General features: G+C 30.2%; 2 protein-coding genes across 12 annotated transcripts in view; one reads left to right on the forward strand and one right to left on the reverse strand.

The window, feature by feature from the left end:
• LOC105144539 (uncharacterized) overlaps positions 1 to 27,554 on the forward strand; it is a 273,849-nt gene that overhangs the window by 12,066 nt on the left and 234,229 nt on the right. The window contains exons 1-2 of one of the 5 annotated variants that reach the window (XM_087408481.1): positions 1,029 to 1,847; positions 2,454 to 5,826. In XM_087408481.1, the coding sequence (XP_087264607.1) occupies positions 2,530 to 5,826 (3,297 nt within the window). In that variant the 5' untranslated portion in view covers positions 1,029 to 1,847; positions 2,454 to 2,529. Of the gene's footprint in view, positions 1 to 1,028; positions 1,848 to 2,453; positions 5,827 to 27,554 lie in introns of those variants that run through there. The other 4 variants (XM_087408480.1, XM_087408479.1, XM_087408477.1 and 1 more) reach the window with 4 other exon arrangements.
• On the reverse strand, positions 11,295 to 26,975 carry LOC105144537 (retinol dehydrogenase 12). Of its 7 annotated transcripts, none has more exons than XM_087408496.1 (8): positions 26,884 to 26,975; positions 16,908 to 17,613; positions 15,187 to 15,476; positions 14,542 to 14,623; positions 14,095 to 14,396; positions 13,878 to 13,997; positions 12,782 to 12,998; positions 11,295 to 11,951 (listed from the first exon to the last, which is right to left on the reverse strand). In XM_087408496.1, the coding sequence occupies exons 3-8, from the start codon at positions 15,302 to 15,304 to the stop codon at positions 11,804 to 11,806; spliced, it is 987 nt and encodes a 328-aa protein (XP_087264622.1). In that variant the 5' UTR covers positions 15,305 to 15,476; positions 16,908 to 17,613; positions 26,884 to 26,975; the 3' UTR covers positions 11,295 to 11,803. The 7 variants fall into 7 exon arrangements, with proteins under 7 accessions (XP_087264622.1, XP_087264621.1, XP_011051800.1 ...); XM_087408495.1 differs by having other exon boundaries at positions 15,187 to 15,464; positions 16,857 to 17,613; XM_011053498.2 differs by having other exon boundaries at positions 16,857 to 17,613.

Consider the following 27,554-nt stretch of genomic DNA (forward strand, 5'->3'; position numbering starts at 1 on the left):
TAAAAATATCTAAAACTTGCGCTTATTTAAAGAATTTTTCTAAACTTGTCTACTGTCCGAGCTAATTTGTCTACTGTTGCTATATTTTGTATTAATATTTTAGTTCTTCTAATATTTTAGTTATACAATGTTAGTTTAGTCTTTAAACTATGAAACACAATTAGTATATTTGTAGATGTATAAAATGATTCATTTAAATTATCTATTTTAATTTCTTTTTTTACATATTTTATAATATATATAAAAATTCTTAGAAAAAAATCACTTTGGTCGAGCTAAGGAAGATAAGATACAATATTAATATAGATAAGTATTTTAGGCACATTACCATATTTTATAAATTCAATTTTGCGTGAAATATTATAAGCTTGAAATAAATGTTTATATGCTTTAACAAAGAAAATACTATTTTCATTACTTAAAAGTTTCCTTAGACGCGTTGATGATATTTTCTTAATAATGTAAAGGCGCTATATAAACTTGTAAGCTCATTTTACGAAGAAATAATGTTGTTTCGCACTATTTCTCTCTCTCTCTCTCTCTCTCTCTCTTTCTGCTGGTATATTAAATTCCGTTAATCTCTTGAGTTTCTTAAGGATTCCACGCACGACTTCCTCAGGGCGAACACATTATAATATTTAATGTCCTCAGGAACCGAATTAATTCAAACCGGATACCGGTCAGCTACCGGAAATTCCACGAACGATAAAACGTGCCTCCAATGTTGGCAAACGATGGCGGCGTCGGATCGCTGCAATCGTTACGGAAGCGCGCCTTCTGCTATTTATCGCTGATCGGTGAGATTTCTAAAACGTGGTTGAGTTCGAAATAGCGAATTTCACCGAAGGGAATTTTAATCTTAAACTTAACACTATCTCGTAAGATAACCCTGATTCTCATAGCCCAGATTCATACTTTTTTATTTGCAGAATTAAATGTTGTTAAATCTTTGGTAGAAATTTCACGCATTTTTTTAGCAGTTACTCGAAGGAATTATATTAACCCTGTTTAATAAATGAGAAGTGAAACTACTTAGGACTCTAATCAAGATGTAATGCTCTGCCTGCGGTTACTGCGTATAAAAGATGCGCAAAATCTGAACACTTTTTACTGAACAAAAACAGGACAATAAATGGACTATGCAGTACTTTAATTAATGAATCTACTTAATAGTAAAAAATAACTGTGCGAATGTCCACGCAAAGTTTTATTAGGAGAAGTTTCAGCCACTGAATAAAAGTCTATCATTCTTATCCATTTTCTATACAGTATACTGTTACAATTATATAATGAGAATATAGTAATACTAAAGAATAACAGGATGAGTGTCTAAAAAAATTGTACATTTCTATCATAGATTTTTCCCAGAAATTTTTCAGACTTTTTTTTTCAAAATTTGCGGAAATCATTTCACTGACCTTTGTCATTCAATTATTGTGACTTTGTTGATTTACTGGCAAAACAATAGTCTGTGTCCGTAAATTAAAATGACGCATAATGCGCATATAGAGTTTAAGCGGAAATGCAGCCGCGGCGGTATATTTAGCGGCACACGCACGTAAATTTCAGTGCAGGTTGAAAAATTAATGAGGAGAACGTTCTTCGCTTCACATCACGCATCTGCGAGTTTGAGACTTTATTACGTTGAATTTGCGGGAACAGTTCCTGCATAAATATTTCTAGTAGATAATTTCTGATACTTGTATGCAAGCAGTCGTGGAAAAGCAGTTTCTAAAATGTTACGTAGTTAATTCCGTTATCAAAGAGCTGATAAAATTAGTTGACAAATTGTATTAGTTTTCTCCATTCTCAGTGTATCTAAAATAATCGTGCGCGTCTAAATAATGGTATGTGTTTTCTTATATTGAGAAAAATAACTATTAAATTTTAATAAACGTTTCTTCGAATAGTCCTAGCAGAATGTTTACGGTAAATAAATATTTAGATAAATGGAAAAAATGTCAAAAAATGATTTCTTCTCGTATCTAATAAATATGTGTTTACATTTAGTAAATATTCCGCTAGTACTATTCAAAGAAATATTTATTAAAATTTAATTAGTAAATTTTTTTTCTTGGTGTATCTGAACGATAGTTGTCTATTTAGAAAATGTAGACGTTAAATCATTATTCTAAAGCAATCAATATTATACATGATGCTAAGAAAAATTATTTAACATTTGAGCAAAATACTTACTAATCGTCTGCAAAATACTTTTAAAGTTTCTTTCACAATATCAAAATTCTAAATCGGAAAAATGTTTATTCTGATTCATATAATCAGAATTCGTTTTTTTAATACTTCTTATTGGTACAATTAGAACATTTTTCTCAGTGTATCAAATATAATTTTATAAAGATTTAAATTTATAAAACATTAGCTATTAATTATTTTCTCTTTTTCTTCTCAAACATTTTTACCAGAATCTACATATTTAAATATTTCCATTTCAGGATTTCTTCGAGTCATCGATATTCGCTCCTATTCTCTTTGAGAAGATACTACTAAAATGCCGTTTTGCGATAGAAAATGAACGATGAGATAATTTCAAAATCCAATGTCGGCAGCAACATTCCTTTGGCCGATGAGGATGCGATCAATGTGGACGGCGGCGCCTCTCGTCTAGTCACTTCATGGATCACGTCGAAAGAGTTGACGAACGTCGAGGAGGACACGTGTTCGCGGAACGTGCGAAGCTTCACGACCTTTCGGGCTTCCGGTTTATCGACAATTGTTAGGCGGGACTTGCCGATGTCTGACGACGACAAGATGCTCAATCATCGGCGGGAGTCGTCTCACCAACGTTACGCGCGTCAATCGTCTGCTTCGAAGACGAACCGAAGCGAAGAGATTGAAGGTACTTCGTCGCACTTCGAAAACACGGTGATAAAATATCAGAAATCGAAGTTACGTCCCAAGCGACAGATCAGCCGAGAGCGTCAGCAGCAGCAACAGAGCAATTATTCGAGCAGCGACGAGAGTGTCGCGAGAAACAAGTCGAAGAGCATCAGTTCGATTGACACTCAATCGGTGAACAATATTCTGGATGAATACGAGGATCTAGACTACCGTAGATCATCGGACCTCAGTGATGTTGGTAATATCAGCGTGACGAATTTCGAGGCAATAATGATGAATCAACAGAAACGGCAGCAGGTAAAGTCGAAGCAAGTAAAGTCCAGTGTAAAGATTCAAACTAAATCTATTCCGACGAGGGAAAAAATTCAAGCGGTACTAAAGGTGAACCAGCAAACTCAAGTGAGACAGCGTTCGCGGGATAGACAAAAGGACTTTAATAAAGGACATCAACAAGATATCTGTTATGTTTCGCCGCCAGTTACAATGGACACGATCGAAAGTAGTCGTTCGAAGATGCCTGAGATCTTACTACGCAAAGGAGAAGTCCAGAAAAGGGTAGACGAATGGTTGAATCAAGCGCACAGCCAAAACTTCCCGGCAGCTCCTCGTGAAAAACCTTTGACGAGGTCCAACAGCAGCGCCGAGAAGAATCAACGAAGATATCGTGGTCAAGATTCGCGATCTCGAACATCGACCGACGAAGCGAAGGACAGATTGAATGGAGGAACCTCGTCGAGTTATGACGATCTGACTCGCGTGAATCGCAGGTTGGAGCGTGTCAGGCCGGAGAAGGTGAACGTCGGTGTGAACACCAGTAAAGGCACGTACAAAGAGTACTTGGCGGTGAGGAGTAAGCAGCAGGATTATGGCTTTAGTGCTCAGTCGAATATCGCATCATCGAAATCTGGCGATTCCAATCCAGCCTCCAAGATCCCTCAGAGAGGACTCCTTGGTTCGAGTTTCAAGTCCAGGCGTGTCGAAGCGAATCTCGAAGAGAAACCTACAGCATCGAGTAGGATTATGAATTTGACGAAGGCGATAAGTGAGTCTGATCACAATAGGACAACTATTAACAGCAATTCGAAGATAATCGAGATGTCTATCGGTACGACGTCGATGGCCACGGCAACTACAACGACATCATCAATTATTTCCTACAGAAGGCCGTCCTTGAAGCGGAGTTCTGGAAACGGAGTGGATGAAAACTGTGCAGCGGCGGCTGCTGCGCACTCGCTTGCTAAGGAGGAGATGGACCCGTCGTGCGAGTCGGGCCCCACGAAGGGCCTACCATTGCTTGGAGGCAGCTTTAGTGACCAAGGCGAACCGATCTCACCAAATAAGGACGGAGAAAGTAGGCGGCCGGCTGCTACGGCAAGCAGGCTGACGCCGCAACCCGGCGCTGCCGATAAAACGGTCGAGGCGACTTGTAAATCGACGGAAGTGTCGGCGAGATGCGCTGCAAACTATTCACGAGGTAGCTCGAGGATCGCTTCGTCAACGGAATCTGACCGCGTCGCGATCGAATCGCCGCGACGCCGACTTCAATTTTGCAGCGACGTCCGAAGAGAGCCTAGATCAATCGATCAATCGCGACACGAACAACCGATTTATGGCTCAGCTGTTAGTGCTCGTGTTAGAGCTCTTCAAGGTCAAGTGGAGTCACGTACTCCGCGAAACAGGTGTCAACAGGTCGCAGGAGCATCGATGGAGGCTAAAAGACCATTGATCTTACCGCGCAAAGATCTTGGTGTATCTTCGCAAGATACAGGATCACAAGATCGAGCGAATATGTCAATTAGTACACCTTCATCCAGTTTCAAGCCAAACAATCGAGTTTACCCCACGATCAATGATTCGCAGCAACAACCGAATGAGCAGAATGCTGGGAGATCCAAGATTGCTGTCTGCGAAAACGTTCCGTCCGTCAGAATCACGCGTTATGCTTCTCCCGATCACGTGGAGAGGATTTACGAACGTAGCCTGCAACCACAAGTAATCCACGCAGATGACCTTGAATCAATTCTACGACCTTCTTTGCAAACATCACCTTACGGTGAAAAGGTCGGCGTTTCTAAAGATCGAGAATCAACTGTCAAAGAAATGCCATTTACGCTCAAGGACGAGACATTCGACAAAACTGGCGAGTTGCGACACGAACTTCTCGAAACAATTGAGGAGGACGATCGGAAGAGCGAAAACTTGGTCTGTAGATATCCGGAGATCGGATTGAAGCAGTGTCTAAAGATGCAGAAGAGTTTACCAAACGGTAAATCGAAAGAATCGGATAAGAGAAAGGAAAATCCAATTTATATTAAGTGGAATCCACAGCAGCAGGTTGTTTTTAATGAACCTGCGAGAACTTTTGCCACTTTCCAATCGGGGTCACCTTGTCAGGATGACGTTAAATCAAGTATCAGATCTCAATCTCCAGAGATGAAAAAATCCAGAGGTCACGAAGAGATTAGACAAGATCCAGAGTCGACAATCCTCCAAGATCTCGTGGGCGTTCACGAGGACGCTTCGCGAGAAGATCAGAATCAACTGATGATTCATTCGCGAGAGAATAGCAATTTGTCAACCGCTACAATTCCTGTCGATGAACTAGAGAGTCAGAAAGACTCGAGGTTGAAGGCTGAGGAAGAACTTTCTCGAAATAAACTTCAGTTCGACGAAAAATTGCAAGAACGTGTAGTTGAAGAAATGACAAAAAATGTTGACGAACGTGGTGCAGTGGTCAATGAAGTTCTCGTTAAGAACCTACAATTTGAGCAAGATCTGCCGGAAAATCCCGTCGAACAAACGAAACCGGATCATGTGGTACAGCAGGTGAATTTTCACAATATCTTGTGTGACGATTATGAAAACGAGAAGTTGAAGAATAAGAAGATGTATATGACAAAGGAGGAAATGGAACATCAAAGGCTAATAGATATGTTGAAGAGAGGAAATTTCGAGATGCTGAAGATGGTGAGTGACACTGTAATTTTTTTATATTAGGTTAGTAAATTGCGATAGTTTGATAGATCTCGTTATGAAAAAAATATGAATCCGATATAAATTATGTGAATAAAACAATCTCTTTAATGAATCGTCAACAAGATAAATAAATATTAATTTACCAATTGACGATTTATTCAACTGTATGTTATATATTATCATCTTGATGTTAATATATATCAATATTAATAACAGAGAGAATATACTATGTATTAATTAATTTTCAGCATTTAAGGAAATTGTTAACAATTATGATCTATTTATATATTGTTCTTCCTTTTCTTCTTCAATTCTGAAAAAGACATTTTCTTTAAATAGAAATATTTCTATCAAAAATTTGAAAAAATATAACACACACACACTGTATTAAACTTGGAAAAAATATAAAGTAAAAATATAAAAAAACATAAAGTAACTTTTAAAAATATTTTTTGTCAATATGTATATATTATTAAAATAATAATATTTATTTAATACATCTTAAAATAATTGATAAAATATTTTATAGGTTTATTACTTCATTAACTGTCATCTCTTAAGTCGTCGTGTAATCGACTTAACAAATTAACTGTGTGATATGACTGACACTTATTCACTTTAAAGATTCACATCGGAAAAAAGCGAGACTGTCCGCGGTCAAAATTCAATCTCGGTGAATTGACACACGATGCATTGGTATCATATTGATTGTTTTCGCCGCCACAAACTCTATCTCGTTTTAATCGCGATAAAACTCGCCGACAAGATATGCCTGACAGTAACCCAATAATTACATACGTGCTGCTACACGATAGCCTGTGCGACGAATCCGCGGCACTGTTGGTAATTACATGTCCTGTGTATAATCGCGATTGTTCGTTTCGTTCGGCTCTTTATTTCAACCTGGTAACAAATATATACTAAATTGCCATTAACAACGACTAAAATGTCTACGTATCATCGCGTTATCAATGAATGGACAATTATTTAACAACGCGAATTCTAACTTCCTGAATCGCGGCAACGTGAACGAAATTAATCGAGCTAATTATAATATATTATAATAGAATAAATATGAAATTATAATATTGTGCAGAATCAAAACCAATAATCATTACAAAATTATTGAAAAACGATAATTAGCTGTTTATAAACTATTGTTTATAATCGTTTATAATCACGACGCTATATTTCTAAAAATTATAAATTAGAATTATTTTTAATAATGTTTAAGATTAATTAATCCTAAATAATTATGAGCGTATAAATACAAAATATTAAACTAAATACTATATTCTCTGTATACATCTTAAAAATAAATATTATGATAACAATACTTAATTTCAGTCCACAATTTTATCACACTAGCGCGCTTTAGTTTATCTCAGCTTGTTTAATTATTTATGTAAGCTGTTTACAGAGATTATCAAAAGTAATTTTGCATCGCATTGTATTGTACATCAAGCCATACATTTTATTATATGAATTATAAAAAACCGGATCGCTGTTAAAGCTGAATTATTTTGTACGTGTAAAAGCATCGTCAGAATAAACTGTAATCACATGCTTCTTAGTAATGTATGTAGTTGTCACAAAAGAGGGTTGTGACGTAATGTAATTATCAAGTTTCTGCGTTGTGGTCGTCGTAAACGTGATGTAATGGGGTTTGTGCACGTGTCTCAGTATATCAAATTCTCCCAGAGGGAGTGATATTTCATTCCTGGCGGAATATAGGGTGCAGAAGGATAATTCGCAGGTCCCGAAATAGGGATACGTGAAAAGCACAAATATTTCATTATCGATAGCCAATATTTTGGTATTGGTGACGCGTTACTTCATCACGATGTCTGTTCGTTCAGTCGACAATCCAAAAAATTTTATATTTGATTTTTCTTTGATTGAGTTAGAATTTGCATTACATAACTCTCAAGTCTCAATCTCAATTCAATAAATGTAGGTTACGTGATAAATAAATGTTTGATGAAAATTATTCGTGATTCTATAAAATAACTATTTATAATAATACTATCTGGACACTCTCAAAAATATATACAACTCATAGATTATACTGCTTGAAATCATCCAAAATTTCTATATATTAGGTGTTGGAATTAATTCGTAGCGTTTTTAATGAAAGAATGTTATTTATTTCACATGAGCATTAAAAAATACATTAATGAAAGTACTTCCCATCACTTGTAAAACGCTACGAATTAATTCCAACACCTAATACATACTATATTAAAATGAAATAATAGATGTAGATTCGGATGTTATTGAGAGAAAACAAAGATTCCGAATGCAAAAAGTGAACGTAACACGAACAATCCTACAATGATATTTTAGATTTAGACATCTCTTAATTGTAATAACATACACATATATCTTATTTATTGTATTTCATATAAGTATAATTTTAAGGCTTGAATTTTAAAATTTAAAATAATTTTTTCATTGAAAATATTATTTGAATAAAATCACTTCTTGCGTATAAATCTCTTTTTCGAGACCACTATTTGCTATTATCACAACTGTTTTTCATACGTATTTCAGAATGAAATTGCGAAATGTTAGAAAAGACTCACTGCAAAGAAGGGCCCGGTATTTTCAGAGACAAATCTTAGCTATTAGAAATCGTATATTATTTGTATATATAATAATTGCATCACATAAAACACGTTCTGTGAAAACAAATAATTTATTTTGTTAAATTACTAAGGAAAGATATCGGCATTCGAATATGACTATATAAATTGTACTTTTTCCTCTACCACGGTGATATTCAATGATATAATTCAATGATATTGTACTGTACCTCATTAAAATATTAATTGTAATCGCATTATAAATTTTAGAATTGTATAATCCTTTACATAATCCTCAAAAAACTTTTTTATAGTGATACTTGTGCTTAAAATATTTTTCATGTCCAATTAATACAGGATTTCACTGATTATGAGATATTTAAAATATAATGAAAAATAAGTTGTCTCCAAAAATTCACGAAAAAAAACATTTTCACAAATTGCACATAGAAATATATCCTGTTAATATGAACTAGCCCTTAACACAAACATTGTTCTTGTTTGGGAAGTACTGCATGAAATGTTGCGAACATATAACGATGCAGCTTGCACTCGTATCTCAAATGGAGCGGCTCGTAAACATACGAAGGATAAAAGCGAGTGGTAAAAGCACATGAAGTAAAGATTCAAATAACTAGCGCGAGCGAGTAGAGATAGCAGAACTCATACATCCGACGAGAACAAGCTTGAACATTGCTGCACTTGAAGGTGCATGAAGGAGTCTTCCGACTAGTATAAGAAATAAGAATGACCGTGGTGGATCGAGGATCAGAGGACGAAAGTCCGAGAGAGCAAAGGAGAAAGCCATACGATTTATGATTCAACCCAGCTGGGAACCAAGCATAAGGTATGCGGTTCATAGTACGCTTTAACGCGCAAGAAAGATGCAATAAATTGTTCAACCTGTGCAAGTACATCTCGGGTAGCCGGGGGTAAATGCGAGACTCGCCCTTAACGAGATTCGGTCGTCCGGAGCTCTTCCTTTCTCTACAAAGTTGACCTTCAAGAACGTAATAAACTCATTTTCTTCTTGTCTGTGGTCAGCATGAACATGCAAATTGTGGTCTAACACAGTGTGGTTTTTCAGACATTGATAAAAAATCAATTTCTTTGTTACGAGCAAAAAAATGCGAGAAAAAATGCAATTTCATACTTTTATTATATATTAAAAATAATAAATAATAAATGTAATTTTACGTTTGTCAGACATTGTCTACCTGTGAATAAATAAGAGTCTGTGAAAATTTAAATCTTCCTATTCTGTACTTAACTTCTTTCTCAATTAATATACCCTTAATAGACATGATTAGATCATTATCCTGCAAATTTCTTCTTTTAAGCTAGCAAGCTAGCTATCATCAAGCTAGCATCAAGTATTAACATTAGTATAATGTTTATTGTATACAGGGACGGCGACTTGTCGATTCGCCATGTGTGGAGTAGGACAACTTGATCGTGGGAGGGGGGGGGGGGGCAAAAAATTTCCAGAACTTATTTAAATCTCCATATTAAAATCTCTTTATAATTATACAAAATGATGAGCAACAAAATTATAAATATTTTATAAATATTTATAGTTTTTTAACTTAAAACATACTTGAACTCGTAAAACAAAACTTAATGAAAAATTTTAATAAATTTAATCTCGTAGAGCAAACGTTGAACTCCGAATTTTATTTTTTTTTTATGAACTCATAAGTGCATCGATATCTAAAGTTTCATCAATCTCAGAGTGCACATGCAATATAGTTACTAAATATTATCGAATGTACGAATATGAATTCGTATATTCCAAAACAAAGACTAGTCGCTAAGATGTGCACGAAAAACTATAGACTAGCGCTCTTCGCGGAGAAAAATACGAACTACAAAAGAGAACTGCGTGAATATTTTATCGGCTGCGCTTGGTTCGCTCAATGTGTGTAATTGAAATAAAAGTTTCAAAAAAATTTAACTATTTTTAGTTTAACACTTGTTTTTTTCAAATTGTTTATAAAGAATTTTTCATATGTGAAATTCTACACATAAAAAATTCTGATGTGTGGAATACTCCATACACACCCCACAAAAGTCGCCACCTATGATTGTATATAATTTTTTAAATACACTTATAAATATGGATATATAAAAATATGTTAAAGTATATATAAAAATCATTTAATTTTTGTATAGCTGTAAAAATAATAAAAATTATATAAGACACAAACATAAGAAGCAAATGTATTTAGTTGCGTCATATTTATGTTGCATTATCTCGAGTAACATCTTTAGATGGATTGTCAGAAGTCATATACATATGTAAAATACAAAAATAATCGGTATATAGGTGTTTTTTATTTGTTATCTCTATCAATTTTTTTCTCGCCGACTATCTCGCATCAACTCTGAACGTGACATACAAGATGAGTGGCGCAATTCCTGCAGTCGTCGTTATACGCGACGAAACGTATCGCATCAACGATTTATCGTTTGATTTAACCCTCTCAAAAGTTCATCGTGCCCGTGATAAAGGTGTTTTGACGGATCACGATTCACTAGTTTGAATCGTCGTAAAGCTGACATTCACTCGCGAATGTTAATGGAACAGATTAATATGACGGTTTATCCTGATTCAACGCGAATGCAGACAAATTCTTTTGCTCCACCTCTCGAGCTTCGATTAAGTCAAGTCCAAGCGCACTGTCAACTACAGTTTTCCAGACAGGGATTTAAGACATTCAATTATTCTCTCGATCGACAATTCCAAAGGTTCTATTTTAGATTTCTCCTCATCTGAATTGGAATTTACATTTCGTAAATGTCGTGATAGTCTTGAAGTCTCAAAATATGATGCAATAATAATTGTTTAATGAAATTATTCGTGATACTGTAAAATACTACTACATTATTATTTATTTATTAATAAAAAATGTCTTACTTTTATACATTTTTCTGCATTTAGCTAACTATGTGTTAATAAGAGCCTTTGAATTTTATTCGCATGACAAAGATCGAATGAACAAAGCCATAATTATCACGAAAAAAATCTAAGACTTTCTCTAATAAGAGTACCATCTTAAGAAGACTATCTTAGAACTATTACTATTAGAAATTCTTTCAACAATATAAGTCGTTATTAATCACATGTAAAATTCAAGAACATAAATTTAGTGTTGTAAATAAAATTCTTAGATAATAAAATCATTATATATATAATAATATTATTACATTATTACATATAATTTATGTAAATAACTTTCTCTTTCTTTTGTACTTTCTCCCTTTCTTTTATCCATTACATAAATTATTATACAGTTTATCCGAAAAAACATCGGCCCTTAATCTGCTAAAAATTAAAATAAAACAGATTTTAATCCAAATTCGTTCACGAATAAAAACATTTTTTAAAGCATTTGACGTGAAACATTTTCCAAAAATGTGGTAAAATCTTCTTCAGGTTCCAGATGCAAAAGTCGACAGGATACATTCCACAATTTTTCGGGATATTCATGTTGATTTGCTTTTCGATATGGAGTGGTAACACCGCAATTTCTAATATAAAAAAAGATAATACGAAATTGAATATAAAAGTATATACATTGTATATCAAAAAAAATTTTTCTTCGAAATATCATATCTCAAAGATTTTTCATGCTGAACATGATGCCATCATAAGAATTTGCGTATATCTCAGGATTTTTAGCGAATTGAGGTGTTTTTTGTTTATCCCAATTTAAAAATCTTGATGTACTACGCAAATTCTAATGATGTATTCATCGCAAAAAAATTTTCGAGATATGGCATTTCGAAAAGAAAAAAAGTTATTTTTTGTTGAACTACCTAATTATACAGAAGGTCAACAATTCAAACAGTCATCATAAAGAAAATAAGTCATACTATCACGGATAAAAACTCATTTAAAAGATTTTAAGTTGTATACTTTCAGATATAGGATTTATTTAAATTTTTAAACTATTAAATTAACAATTCTAATAATTTAAGTACTTGCAACTAGTTTTACAAAGTAATAAGAACTAAAGTAGTACTATACTTATATACTATATTTTTATAGTAGTTAGTTACTTAGTTTTTTTTACTTTTTAAAACTAGTTGCAAGTATTTAAATTTTGTACTTTATAGTTGCCACAACAATTTTTTTTCTCTCAGTAAACTAAATACTTATTTGTTCTACCAAAAAATGTTGAAAACGTTCTTTGACTCATTTCATTTCAATTAAATATTTGTGAATTATATTTTATCACTTTGTAAATATATTAATTAAATATTATATTAACAATCGCGGAGCTTCATATAGATAATTTACTTATAATTGATTTATTCTTAAAACTACAAAATTATTTATTTTAGTATGATATTCTTACGAGTAATAAAGTCCAGTCTCATTGGCTATCTCTTCATCTATGCAACAATATATTGTTGTTTGCGCTCCTTGTTTAGCATCTTTATAAAGCAATTGCGCAAATAAATTGAAACAAAGAGTTGCACCTGGAAATATTGTACTACTACTATACTGTGATATCTTAGTTGGTATAATACCAGGATGTAAAGAATACACATTTATTCCGTGGATGTTTGCTGCTATAAATAGAAATCTTATGTAAGAATCTATCTTCTTTGCATATTTTTTCATTACATAATAAATCATTAACTAATAGTTTTTAAGTGAATAAAAGAGACAGAGTAAAAATTCCTAGTAAAAAATTTTTCATGTATAAATATGTATAAATATGTATAAATATACATAAACACGCATAAGTATTTATTAGGTGTTGGAATTAATTCGTAGCGTTTTACAAGTGATGGGAAGTACTTTCATTAATGTATTTTTTAATGCTCATGTGAAATAAATAACATTCTTTCATTAAAAAACGCTACGAATTAATTCCAACACCTAATATAAACATGTATAATTATATGTATATGAAATATGTCCATACATGTTCATATATCTTTTTTTCTTTTATAAAATTATTTTTTAATATAATATAGAAATAATAATAGTAATGTAAAAACATAAAAATAATTAAAGGAATAATTTTCGTATTGTTTGTTTTAGAAAAAAACAAGTTTGCAAAAATGTAAAAAAATTGCTCATATATAATTATGCATAATTTTATATATAATTATACATAAATAATTTTTTTATATTTCTTCAAACTTGTTTTTTTTTTCTAAAACAAACAATACAAAAGTTATCCCTTTAATTATTTTTTATCTTTTCTCATTACTATTATTATTTCTATATTACACTAAAAAGTAATTTTACAAAAGAAAAAAAGGATTAACATGTATGGACATATTTCATATATAATTATACATTTTATGAATATTTATGCGTGTTTATGTATGTTTATACATATTTATACATATTCATGCATAAAAAATTTTTTATCGGGAAAGTAAATAAAATAAATATAATTTCCACTTTGTGGAAGAATGTTTGCTTTTTTGATATACTTTTTAATCGATGAGCGAGTTCCTTGGTAAATAGAATGTTCGCTAATTTGGTTTGTGTATAACTTTTAAATGGTGCATAAGATCTTTCCAAATTAATATCGTCGAAGTCTATATCAGCAACTATAATAAGATTATTATAATTATATTTTAAACGAGAATTCAAAATATAATAAATACTCGTTTTTCATTTTTATACTACAATAATCGTTTTACATACAAATATGTACAATTGATGAGACATTGATTATTCTGCAATTGGGAGAAGACTTCTGCATTTTTGGCAACAATAGAAGTGTCAAAAGAAAATGACCAAGGTGATTGACTTGTAGTGTCATTTGATTCCCATCCTCCGTTTTCTTATTTGGATATGCAGCCACACCGGCATTATTTACAAGTATGTGAATAGCCGCTTCGTTTGTCAGCAAATTTTTAGCGCAATCTCTCACACTTTTCAAGCTACATAGATCCAGCAAGTAAATCGCAAGCTCACCAGCATTATTTTTATATTCACTGCTGAATCTAAAAATAGCCATAAAGTTAAAAACATCATTTTTTCAACATACAAAAATTTAATTAAAATATATATTTCATAAAGAGAAAAAGAGAAAATTAAAAGATATAGTAATAAATTTAATTAATTTTTGTTGCAAGTTGATCTATTTACCTTGAAGGTGGATTATTTTTTATATCTTCAACTGCTTTATTTGCCTTTTCCATATTTCTACAAGCCAAAATTACTCTAGCACCTAAATGCATACATTATTTATACAAATGTATTTGAAAATGCATTTTATTAGATTGTTCGAAAAGTTTATAGAGATTTTAAGAATAAAATAAAATATTAATTATTGATATTAAAATGTATTTTTATTCAATAATTGCCATTTTTTTTTATTCTTTATCATTTTGTGAATGACTTTATTACATTATCATTTGCCTAAAACTTCATTTCATCATTAACAGCTGAGAGTGTAATTGAGCGATCCAAAAAATCTTTTATCGGTATTCATAGTGCGTTCTTATATTTAAAACTATTTTAACTACGATATATTTTAACTAAAATATTACAAAACAATAAGAACACAGATCCGTATTAGCATCTCAAGACTATTTAAGATATTACTTGAAATATTGATGATGATATCCGATATCTTCATGCTTGTCATTAATCAAATCATATTTGTATTATACTTAAAGGCACAATTACTATCTTTTAATTAATAACAAATTTATATTTCATTTATATAAAATATCTATTTAAATTTTAAAGTTTAAGTATAACTTAAATTATATATTTCAGTGAAATTACCTCTCGCGTATAAATCTCTAGCAGTCTCCTTGCCGATACCATCACTCGCTCCGGTTATCACAACAGTTTTGCCATCAAGACATGTTTTGCTTGTACATGTTTTATTGAAAAACCACATTTTATAATCTTTTTTGATCTACTATTAATTAATATTACTATTGATTATTTTTACTGGAATTCATTCACTATCAATTTCATTGACTTCACGATCGATTTTATTGCTTGATGACGTTCATTGACTAGTCACACGTTCGTATGTTTATATTCTTACGGATTCTCTGTTAGAAATGCTGTTTGAAAATTTTATTCCATTCTCATTTGATTCAAGGACAAATAATATATAAGTATAATATTACTTATATGATTATTACACTATAAAGTAGAGAGTGAAGGAAAGTAGGGGAAAGACGGTAAATAAATGTCGCACGCTATAGCAAATAGCCGTGATTCTCGCGATAAAACAGACTTAACGCAAGTAGTAGTTATATAATTTTCCAACACGAGACGCAAATATACATTCCTTCAGAACCTATCGTATCCACGCATGCATCGAATGTACTATACATTTCAGATGTACTATTAGTTTAATTTCATAAATTCATATATGTGTAAAAAGTAATCTAATAGTACAATATATAAGAGTTCACACAAGATAAAACTTATAGCGTTTTCCATTGAAAAAACTAGTGCGGCATTAGGGTCATACTAGCTTTCAATAAAAACTGCACTAGTGCAGTAATAATAGTGCAGGTTTAGTGAAACATATCATAAGACATCCATTTTATTGATATCCATTTTATAACACAAAAATATATATAACTAATAATATATAAATAATGTTCAAATTTAAATTACTTATTTTACAATATTTTGATTCGTTTATTTATTTAAAACATTTTTTAAAGTTAATTTTTTACATTTCAAGAGTTTTAAACGTCAAAATGTCATTGCGAAACTATTATTAGAAACATCAAAACTAATGTAATATCATTGTTATTGGTATTAATTAGATTAATATAATATCATAATGTAATATGCGATACAATACAATATACAATATTATAGGACCGTATATGTGTGATAAGACAAACTATAGAAATCAAAGTCTTAAACGGTCTAGCTGGATCTTAAATGCTTGTATGATTCTTGTGTGAATTTATTTATTACGTATGTAGTCCCCAGAAACGCGCGCCGAAATGATTTTTCGGTCTAATCCGGCTTTGATTTCTACAGTTTGTGTAATATACCTTAGCATAAACACCCCCAGTAAACAAAAAAGATTATGGAACATTTCAACAATATTGTAGTAATGTTACAACGTTGCTGCAACGTTGGAATGTTGGAATGTTCTAAAATGTTTCTTGCTTACTGGGTCTTAATTTCAACTTGCACTGGCTTCAAAGATGATGAAAAAAAAGTTGAACTCAGTGCAAGTTTTTTGCATCAGTTTTATCAATGGAACATTAAATACTGGAAAAATATGTGAATTGGTTTTCACAGTAGAACAATAAAGTTGCATTCATTACGCACTAATGTTGCACTGGTTCTCTCAGTGGAAAGCGCTATTAATCTTTTAGTATTATTAAAGATCTTTGCCGTAAAAGATGTTATTAAAAAATGTTGATTTTCAAGCGCGAATCACGAGCAATCCCAAAATTAAATAAACTTACTAAAAATCTTTGATTTTTGCAAAAAATGCTATTGGAAATAAGAAGACTAACTTGGTTTCAAGAATTCTCAGAAATTGTCAGTCTTTCTGGAGCTATCTCGCGAATGTAACTGAAATTTTGCAGTGATTACAGGCTATATATATGGACTGCTTTTCTAACGGTACATATGGCTTCAGTAACGTACCTAATAAGGTATGTCAGTAATCGATCTTAAAACATTTCCTGAATGTTTTTAAAAATTGAAAGAATATAAGATACGTACATATGCTAAATATACTGTTACATATATATGTGTACACACATATGCACAAACACACGTCATGTATACGTACAAGCACGCATGTCACTCATCCTCATGAATTTAATATATCACATATATATTTAATAAAAATAATATATTTAATACAAATTTTATGCTACGATCGTAATTTACGTTATATATCGTAATTTTACGATTAAGCTAAAATTGGAAAAAACAATAATAACTTTTTAAACAAATTATATCAATATAAAATAAAATATTTAATTTTGGAGAAATATTACATAGAGTATCATCAACATTCGCTTTTTAAAATTTTTATCTTTTTATCTTTTTGCCACATTAGGATCTATTATATATATGTTAATTAAATTTATATTCATCTCTTGTCGATCTCCTTAATTTTCTGGATGTTGAGTCCACCAAAACAAAAATTTTGCATCCAACATACGACGTGATATACCTCGTTGGTTCAACAGCTCCACCAATGCGCATGCGCTAGAAAAACGGTCTGTCATTATACCATATTTATTTTCTTCCCATTCCATTTGCGGATAAATCAAGATTGATAGATTAGCTTTTAGAGATTGTTCCTATCATTTTTATTTTTAATGTAAAAATGAAAATAATCAATTTTTAATAGTTTTATCCTTACAGTTCAGCTGTTTTTATTTTTTGGGTAATACTGGACATCAGCGTCTATGTGTGTCTTCCACAAGTGACACAAGTGCGACATAGTAATCATGTCATCTTTGTTTGATAAACATCAAGGATGTAATGATCCATTGTGTCACACAGTGTCACTTGTGTCGCTTGTTAAAAGGCACACTATGATAACTAGTATTATATAATAAAACATATAAACTTTTTTATATGTTAGTAAGAGATAATAAAAAAATGAATAATTTTTTTCTTCATAAAATTAAATACTATTTATTCATTATTAGTATTTGCACTCTAAAAAATATCAGTATGAATTTAACATCATGCGATACTTATATAATTCTCGCTACAATGTTAATATTAACACCAACATGATAAAAATTGATAAGAATATAGCGCATGATGTTAAATCCATACTGATATTTTTTAGTGGACATTTTTCACAGTTTTTTTATTTTAAAGCAAGAGTTTAAGATACATGAATTGAAATAATGATATACTTATACAATTATTGAAATAATTTTTGTCTTTATAATATCTTTTTTTATGAAACATTTCATTTATTAAAAATTAAAATAAATAAATAAATATATATATATATATATATAAAAGTATGTTAAAAATTCTTATATAAATCTCTTAAAAATAAAAAAGAAATTCTAAAGCATTTGACGTGAAACGGTTTTCAAAAATCTGATAAAATCTTCTTCTGGTTCCAGATGTAAAAGATGACAAGATGCATTCCACAATTTTATAGCGTATTGACGATTATTTGCCTTTCGAGACAGAATAGCAACATCGCAATTTCTATATATAAACATTAATAAAAGAAAGTTAATGTGAAATTGAATATATATTATATTCTATATAAGAATAATTTTGTAAAAATAATTTATGTATAGTTCTGTAGAATTCTTACGAATAATAAAGACCGGTATCATTATCTTTTCATCTACTGAACAATATATTATCGTTTGCACTCTTTGTTCAATATTTTTATAAATAAGTGGCCCAAATGTAGTAAAAACTAAGTTTGCATCCGGAAACATTGTGTTTCTGACATGATTCCATATTTCGGTTTGTATAATACCAGGATGTAAACAGTATGTGTTTATTCCGTGAATATTTGCCTCTGAAAATCAAAACTTGGATAATTTTTTACACTTTGCTATTTTTATTTTTAAAGTTTTTGTTTTACAATTCTATATAATTGTAGATTATATACAATGTGTGTCTGAGATATTTTTTTTCTGTTTAGATAGTAAGTGTAGTTCTTACTTAATGAAGTTCAACAGATTTTTTTTTGTTTATGTATCTTTGTTATCTTATATATACCGCCCATTATATCCATTATCTATCTTATATAATCTATATCAGCCACTAATAGAATTTGTGTATAATAGAAATGAAATGATTCTTCTAATATTGGCATATAATTTAAAAGTGTTGATAATGTTTCTTAAAAGATATCTATACAAGAAGAAAACTATAAGATATATAGCTTCAAGTTATTTTCACGAATTATACTTGATATAATCTTAATGTTTAAGAATTCTTTACATACACTGAATCTATAAACTCGTTTTTCATTATTCAAAGTTTTAATAATGATTATTGTCAAAAAAATTTCCTAATTTTAAACAAGAACTAATAAACAAGAAATAAAAACCAATTTAGTTTAGTTTTAAAGTTATCACAATATTATATCGAAAAAATTATATTCTTGAAAGATGTATTTAATATTTCCTCTTAATAGATATAAGAATGTTTCCTCTTAAATTAATAATATATTCTTGATTTGCAAAGGTGATCATTGTTACATGCGCGTTTCACGTTGATAACGATTCCCCCTTAAAATTATTGCAACCTTTGTCTGAAACATTTTTCTCTAAAATGTATTGTTCAAAAAATATTTGAGATGATTGTTAAAATGGGATATCCTGTACGTTCTTATATATCATATTAAAAATATGATAATTTAGATGATTTCCTTCTTAAATTAAGATTTTCGCGTTTATTTTACAAGAAAACATACTATGCGTAAGTGGGATATTCTTAAGTTAAGAAAATAATTTTTTTAGTGTATTTTACATACAAAAATGTGCAAGTGACGAGACATTAACTATTCTGCAGTTGGGAGATGACTTCTGCATTTTTGGCAACAGTAGAAGTGTCAAAAGAAAATGACCAAGATAGTTGACTTGTAATGTCATTTCATTTCCGTCCTCTGTTTTCTCGTATGACGGATAAGCAACTACCCCCGCATTATTTATAAGTATGTGAATAGCTGCTTCGTTCGTCAGCAAATTTTTTGCGCAATCCTTCACGCTCTTCAAGCTACATAGATCCAGAGAATAAACCGCAAGTTCACCTGTGTTATTTATATATTTTTTTTTAATCTAAAAACAGCCATAAAATTTTGAGCTACGTCATTTTTTTAACATACAAAAATTTAATTAAGATAAATATAAGATAAGTTTAACGAAGAGAGAGAAAGGGAAAATCAAGTAAATTAACGTAATCGCTTCTTATATGTATCACAAGTTTATCTATTTACCTTGAAGGTGGATTATTTTTTATGTCTTCAACTGCTTCATTTGCCATTTCCATATTTCTACAAGCCAGAATTACTCTAGCATCTATAAATATATGTTATTTATACGAATACTGTTAAAAAATCATATTTGATTAGATTGTTCAAAAAGTTTGTAGAGACTTTTTAATGGTAGATTAAAACATGATTTAATATTTAAGGATGTATTACGTATTTTTAACAAAATAAAAAAATTTTACACAAATCTTTCTTGCAAATTGAAAACAGCATTTGTTGTTTTGTAAATATATATAATCTTAGATATTTTAGGTAAAAATGCACTTTATTTTCAATCATTTCTAAAATCTTACGAAATAATACCGAACGAATTTGCGTAAACAAGTTGCTATAACATGTACGTTTAAACATTATCTTTCAGAAATTATGTCCAAGACATAATTTGATGTAGAACGTGAATGTTTTAAATGAGCTGCAATACTATCTTTTAAAACAACTTAATATTTATAAAATATTGTGAATGAAAAAAATAATAAAATTCTAAATTAAGAAAAGAATAACCAAAAAAGCCTACAATTTCAGTAAAGACATGAATATAGTGTTTTTAAAATATTGTTATACATATAAAATACTGATATATGATTATATAACAATAACACTGATCTCGTCTTTGGCTTGCGAAAATTATTTCCGAAGTAGTTTTAACGTTGAAAACGATGTTGTTTTTAGAATTTGCTTATTATGCCATATTTCCGAGAAAATTGAGATATTATAAATGAAAAATGACGATTTTGGCCATATTTAAAATGATATTGTGGAGGAAGTATCGTTAAAGAAATTATTTATTTTGCTAATTTTATTTACACTATTTTAGTGCTATTTTTTAGCTTCACGAGTTCCTTTTTTTTGTACAATTTCTTATGACCAATAAATTACGTGGATTTGAAGTTATCATCTGACATTAATTACTCAAAGTCAGGGAAGATGCATGGTGTGAAATAATAAAAACAACTTATAGTCAGTTCTTCCTATTATTTCATTTTTTGTATGTTTCTCTTCATAATAAAAATATAATCTTTCAACGAAAAGAAAAAATTGTTGACATAACTTTTTATAACAAAACGAATAGCATGAGTGATAAAAAGTGATTATAGCATTTAGATGACGTAATTTTTTTTACAAATATCTAATGTAATTATTTTTATAATAAAACGATTAGCACGAGTGATAAAAAGTAGCTATAGCGCTTAGATCAGAATTTTTTTACAAATATCTAATGTAACCATTTTTTTAAGTTACGTAAGAATATTTTATTTTTCGTTGAGAGAGAGAAAGATTTTTATGAAAATATTTCGTTATTTAAGCACTGTAGCCACTTTTCATTCTTGCGTTTTAAAAAGTTACATTAAAAATTTTTTCTTTTCATTAAAGGTTTGATTTTTTTTGCAAAGAGATATGTACAGAAAATGAATTGATAAGAAAATTCACTTTAAATGCTAATTATACGAGTGTTTTAAAATTCGCACCCGCCTAATGCCTAAAAATTGATTTATTTTCAAATAGTCATTAAAAATAAAGTAAAAAAAAAAATATTCGAGTATATACGGTATTTTAAGCGCTAATTCTTTCTTTATTTTTTACAATAAAAAATCTCTATCCAAACTCTTTATTTTTTATAATAAAAAAACAAACTCTTTATTTTTTTTATAATAAAAGGTCATACAGATCAGAGCGCTTATTCATTAACTTCAACCCGCTCTACTGCAAAAATTGATTATCAGATGCAATTTTGCAAAGGAAAAAAGTAGTTTCTTTTAGCCTAAAGTATTACGTCTTGTATTTTGCAGGCGCGAATTTTGAAGCATCTTATATATATATACTTAATGTAAAGCGAACAATCTTAATATTACATTACATTATAGATGTAAAATGATTTATTTTTTTTAAGATTCTTGTTATTTGCATTACTGTTTAATTCGTTAATTATTATATATATATATATATATATATGAAAAAAAACACTTCAATATTAAAAAAAGGACGAATTTCGAAAAGATGCCTACTTTAGAGCTTAATATCTTTGAAAACATTAATTGTATAAAGCTGGATTTTTTCATATAAGACATCTACTTTAAATTATCTTATGTCACTTTTAATCCAGTGTCATTGTGATACTATAATGTCACACGTGATAACCTGAATATTTTTTTGGTTTATTCTCGCAATGTCAACAATTTTAGAAGTCTTAGCTCCAGCTAAGTAGGGCGGTTAGTTAAAATCTGCGAAGTATGTAAGAAAATACAGATGTTTATAAATGTCATTATGACTCAGCCACAATGAGCCGGATTAACTCTCCGATGTACTCAAAACAAATAAAAGAAAATAACTAAAATAATGCTCTTTCTTGCCTATTTTTCAAGAAATTTTAGGACATTTTTAGAATTTTAGGTATCTTCAGACCGTTGTCTTCAATTCTATTCATAGCACGAAACTCGATAAATACTCATTTTGTAGGAAACTTTAGCAGCAACAAAAAAAGCTTTATTGTCATTTTTCGTTATTTCTATGCGTTATTGAGTTTTAATCAAAAAACAGAAAAAAATAACTTTGTTGCTTCATTACTTAGTACCTCTCTTAATGTCATAGTACTTTTTAATTTAGTCTTGTTATACTACAAACTATTGATTAAAATAATAAAACATCTCATTTTCTTTTTTATTAGCTATTATTTTCACCTCTGATGATTGACCTATCTAAGAAACAAAACTCAAGATATGATACTTACTGGCTATATATGATCAAAAGACACTGTAGAGTGTTGAGCTAAATGAACGCGCAGAACAATAAAGTGAGGTAGTATATGCCTAAAGACGGAATCACACGATGCTCGATTCTTTGAATGATAACATACGTACAGTCATGCCTCTGATGTATTGGGTCATCTAAAAAACTGCGGATACTTTTTAGATGACCCAATATATTAGAATCATATTCGTTCATGCAGTGAGCGCTGCATGCTGCATATACATGATTTTTATATTTATTATGAATTACTTCATATCTTATATTTCCTTGCATGCACCAATCAAAAGAAACAATTGCTAATTTCATAGTTATTTGTCAAACGTCAGATTGTATGCATCAAAGCTAGCATGCTTATTATTCAAGAAATCGAGCATCATGCGATTCCATCTTAATTTCAAATCTGTGTAACTTGCTCATAAAAAATCGTATAGAAACAAAAAAATTTTGAAAATAAAAGAAGACATTTTAAAATAATGCCAAATTGTCTGAGATATTTTTTTTCTGCTTAGATAGTAAGCTTAGATAGTTCTTACTTAATGAAGTCCAACAGATTTTTTTTGTTTATGTGTCTTTGTTATTTTATACATACCGTTAATGTTTTTAAAAAATGAACGGATGGAGATAATAGACTAATCAGCATGATACTGTGTGACTCATTTAGTACAGACGATTTTATAATACTTACTTTTCAAAATTTTATTCCTTTAAAGAGATTTTCCTCAGTGGTAAATGTTATAAATTTAATTTCCTCATGTCCAATTTCGAAAACTAGGCTTATTCGACATGTTTTTGCATGAAATGAACAAATTTTGCAAAAAAGCATTGTTTTGCGAAACGAATGTTTCTATTTAAAATATATTTTTATAAAGTTTTTATTAATATGTACCAAGGAGCTTAAAATACATTAATCTTTATTTTATTTAATAATCTTAATGGAATTACTTCCGGTCCTGGAGTTAGTTGAATCAGATGGAATGCGTTAGAAAAATGCATTTTTTTCATATTAATTATCAGTTTCCCCTTATTATTAAAATATTATTAGGAAGTCAAATATATGTAGTAACTGGTATAAAATTCATTTTTTCGATAAGTTTCTTAATTTCGTCTGTAAAAATTGGAAACTGAAAAAAGAGTCTATTAGTTCCGATCTTCCCTACTTGCATTTTAAAGTTTAGAATAATTAAAAATATAATATATCTCAGTAAAATATATCACCTCTCGTATATAAATTTCTAGCAGTCTCTTTGCCGCCACTAGATACCACTATTTGCTCTCGTTATCACAACAGTTTTGCCGTCAAGACATACTTTGTTTTTTTTTTCGTACACATTTTATTGAGAGACTGAGAAACCACAACATTTTATAATAGTTTTAATTTAAAACGTATTATCAGTTGATTATTTTTATAGGAAATTATTCACTATCAATTTCATAGAAAATGTTTCGATTTTATTCCGTGTTGTTTGTTATATACTACTTGAAAATTGTGTGCAGTGTTTCTTATTACTACTGCAGTCTATCCCACTCCCAGTTCGATTGCACCTATCGTGAATACAAATCTTGAAATCTCTGGCCTTGCCAGCGAATGGAATAGAAAATAATAAGTATTGCACGTTGCAATGAGCAGTTGCAATTCTCTGTGCGAATCACAGCTTACTAGTACTAAAAACTCTTCGTCGTAAAAGATGCTATCAAAAAAATTTGATTTTTATCGCGCAAATCATGATTCCTAAAATTAAATAAACTTGCTGGAAATCTTTGATTTCTTGATCATCGCAAGAGAGACTACAAAAAACGATAATTGATTCGATTTTGAACATCGTCAGGAATCGATACCAGTCTTGAGCATTTTGAAACTGTTTTGCAAATATAAAATCAAATTTTTCTCGCTGCAGTGATTATTGCTCTTATTTTCTTCTAATATTATCGATTATATGAATCATAATATAGTTGTTCCTCTAAAATGATCAAAAAATTCGATTAACAGTGTCGTTGTGCTGGCTCGCGTAAAATATAACATTAAAGTAATTAATTGCTGGACTAATTTTCTAGATCTAAGCGCTTGTTTTGCGACAATCAGCGTCCATTAATATTATTAATGTGGTTTATTTCGGTTTCAACGCGCATTCAGAAATTGTAATGATATTTTTCGTAGATATTAACAAGCCGTAGATTAATTACATGTCATAACATGTGAAACATATTAACAAAATAATAGTTCATATGAAACATTTCTTTCAGTGTAGGTACTAATTTGAATAGTTCAGATTTCTGATTTTGTAGTTAAAAGTTACTGTTTCTAGTAATCTATTATTATTGTTTGAAATAGTCAGTATTATTAACTAATTCTTTCAGTGAAATTTTATTGACTTACAGTGACGTGTGTGATGTTGGCACCGCAAATTTTGATAAGAGTCCATTGGCATCCGCAATAGTTCTATAGTTCCTGATAGATTTTATAAATAGTTCCGTTGATTTAGCTAAAAAAAATAACACTTGAAAATTTGCGGTGCTAACTTCCCGTGGCACCGCAAGATTCGAAAAATCAATTGAAAACTATGAAATTTTATAGTTCTCGAAGAGTTCTACAGTTCCTGATAGGTTTTAACAATAGTTCCGGTCTCTAAGTTATTTTTAATAACAATTAAACCAGCGCGCTGGCACCGCACTACAAGAGTAAAGTACTCTTTAACAGCCAGTTCCAGCCGACTTGTTGGCATTTTCCTATAGTTCTACAATAGTTCCGACGATTTTTATAGATTTCGATCGGAGTTCTTGTCTTTAAATATTTTCCAATAATAATTAAATTTATGGACTGGCACCCCACCACAAGAGTAAAGTATCTCTTAAGAAGATTGTAAGGGCATAAAACACATATATTAATACTTACGCTTTAAACAAATTACATATGTGAGTTGATAACATTGTCTTTATTGAGCAACACATTTTTATATATTATTTACATTATTTGTTATTAGTTTTATTGTTATGAACAGAAATTTTGAAAATAACAAAAATCTAAATTTTTTTATATACATATTTGAAGTACTAAAAATGACTTATGCAAAGTTTCATTAAGATTCACCAATTATTTTACAACAAAAAAATATTTTGTTTATTTACTAAACATTTAATGTCTTCATTTTAATGTAACTGCACAACTTTACGTGAGTGTGTATGTATTGTTATTAAAAAGTACTTAAAAGGCAGAACTCTGAGCGAAATCTATAAAAATCATCGGAACTATTGTAGAACTATTGTAGAACTACAAAAAAGCCAACAAGTCTGTTGGAACTGTCTGTTAAAGAGTACTTTACTCTTGTGATGCGGTGCCAGCGCGCGGGTTTAATTGTTATTTAAAATAACTTAGAGATCGGAACTATTGTTAAAACCTATCAGGAACTGTAGAACTCTTTGAGAACTATAAAATTTCATAGTTTTCAATTGATTTTTCGAATCTTGCGGTGCCACGGGAAGTTAGCACCGCAAATTTTCAAGTGTTATTTTTTTTAACTAAATCAACGGAATTATTTATAAAACCTATCAGGAACTATAGAACTATTGCGGGTGCCAATGGAACTCTTATCAAAATTTGCGGTGCCAAAAGATGAGGTACCAACTTCACACACGTCTTACGTGTTACATTTATAATTATCATAATTAGTGACCGTTTACTATTTTTCAATAATAATATGCTGAATCACTTTTAGAGAGTAGAATAATTTAAAATATTATCTCAGTAAAATTACCTCTCGCGTATAAATCTCTAGCAGTCTCTTTGCCGATACCACTATTTGCTCCCGTTATTACAACAGTTTTGTCATCAAGACATACTTTGCTCGTACACATTTTATTGAGAAACCACATTTTATATGTTTCTTTATGAAGTTATTAGTTAATTATTTTTATTACAAATTGCTCAATTTTATAGAAAATGCTACATATTACTAGTTAAGCGCTCGTATATGAGTGTTCTTATATACTGTTTAAAGGCCTTGAAATCAAAACCTATCTCACTTCCAGCTCAATAAAAATTTTGTTTTGTAGCGAGTGACATTTAAAACTCTGTCTTGTTTTGAAGCCAAAAAAGAGACATAGAGAGTTTTAACTTAAGATCAAAGTAATTTTTTTGGTGCAATCGGGCCCGAATCTCGTAAACTCACTTTAAAAAGGTTATAAATCTATGTTGTTATATAAATTTTCATAAAAAAAAACAATTGTGATATTATTTCTAATAAAATTTACGTCATTTCATCGAAGTCAGGCAAAATGTAAATATGACATTAAATCGTAAATGTGACATTAGTATTATAATGTAATTGCGATCATTTTGAATACATAAAATTATGTCATTTATCGACGTTAATAGGCAGAATGTAAATATGTCGTAAATGTGATATTAGGGCTATGGCACACAAAA

This window comes from Acromyrmex echinatior, chromosome 8, assembly GCF_024713525.1.
Source record: "Acromyrmex echinatior isolate Ae372 chromosome 8, ASM2471352v2, whole genome shotgun sequence".
NCBI classification, from domain to species: domain Eukaryota; kingdom Metazoa; phylum Arthropoda; class Insecta; order Hymenoptera; family Formicidae; genus Acromyrmex; species Acromyrmex echinatior.

Coding starts and splice junctions, on each gene's coding strand:
- LOC105144537 (XM_087408496.1), bottom strand. CDS start 15,304: ATGTGGTTTTTCAATAAAACATGTACAAGCAAAACATGTCTTGATGGC. Junction 14,624..15,186: donor TAGAGATTTATACGCGAGAG/GTAATTTCACTG, acceptor GTATGCATTTAG/GTGCTAGAGTAATTTTGGCT. Junction 11,952..12,781: donor GAGACTGGACTTTATTACTC/GTAAGAATATCA, acceptor TTTTTATATTAG/AAATTGCGGTGTTACCACTC.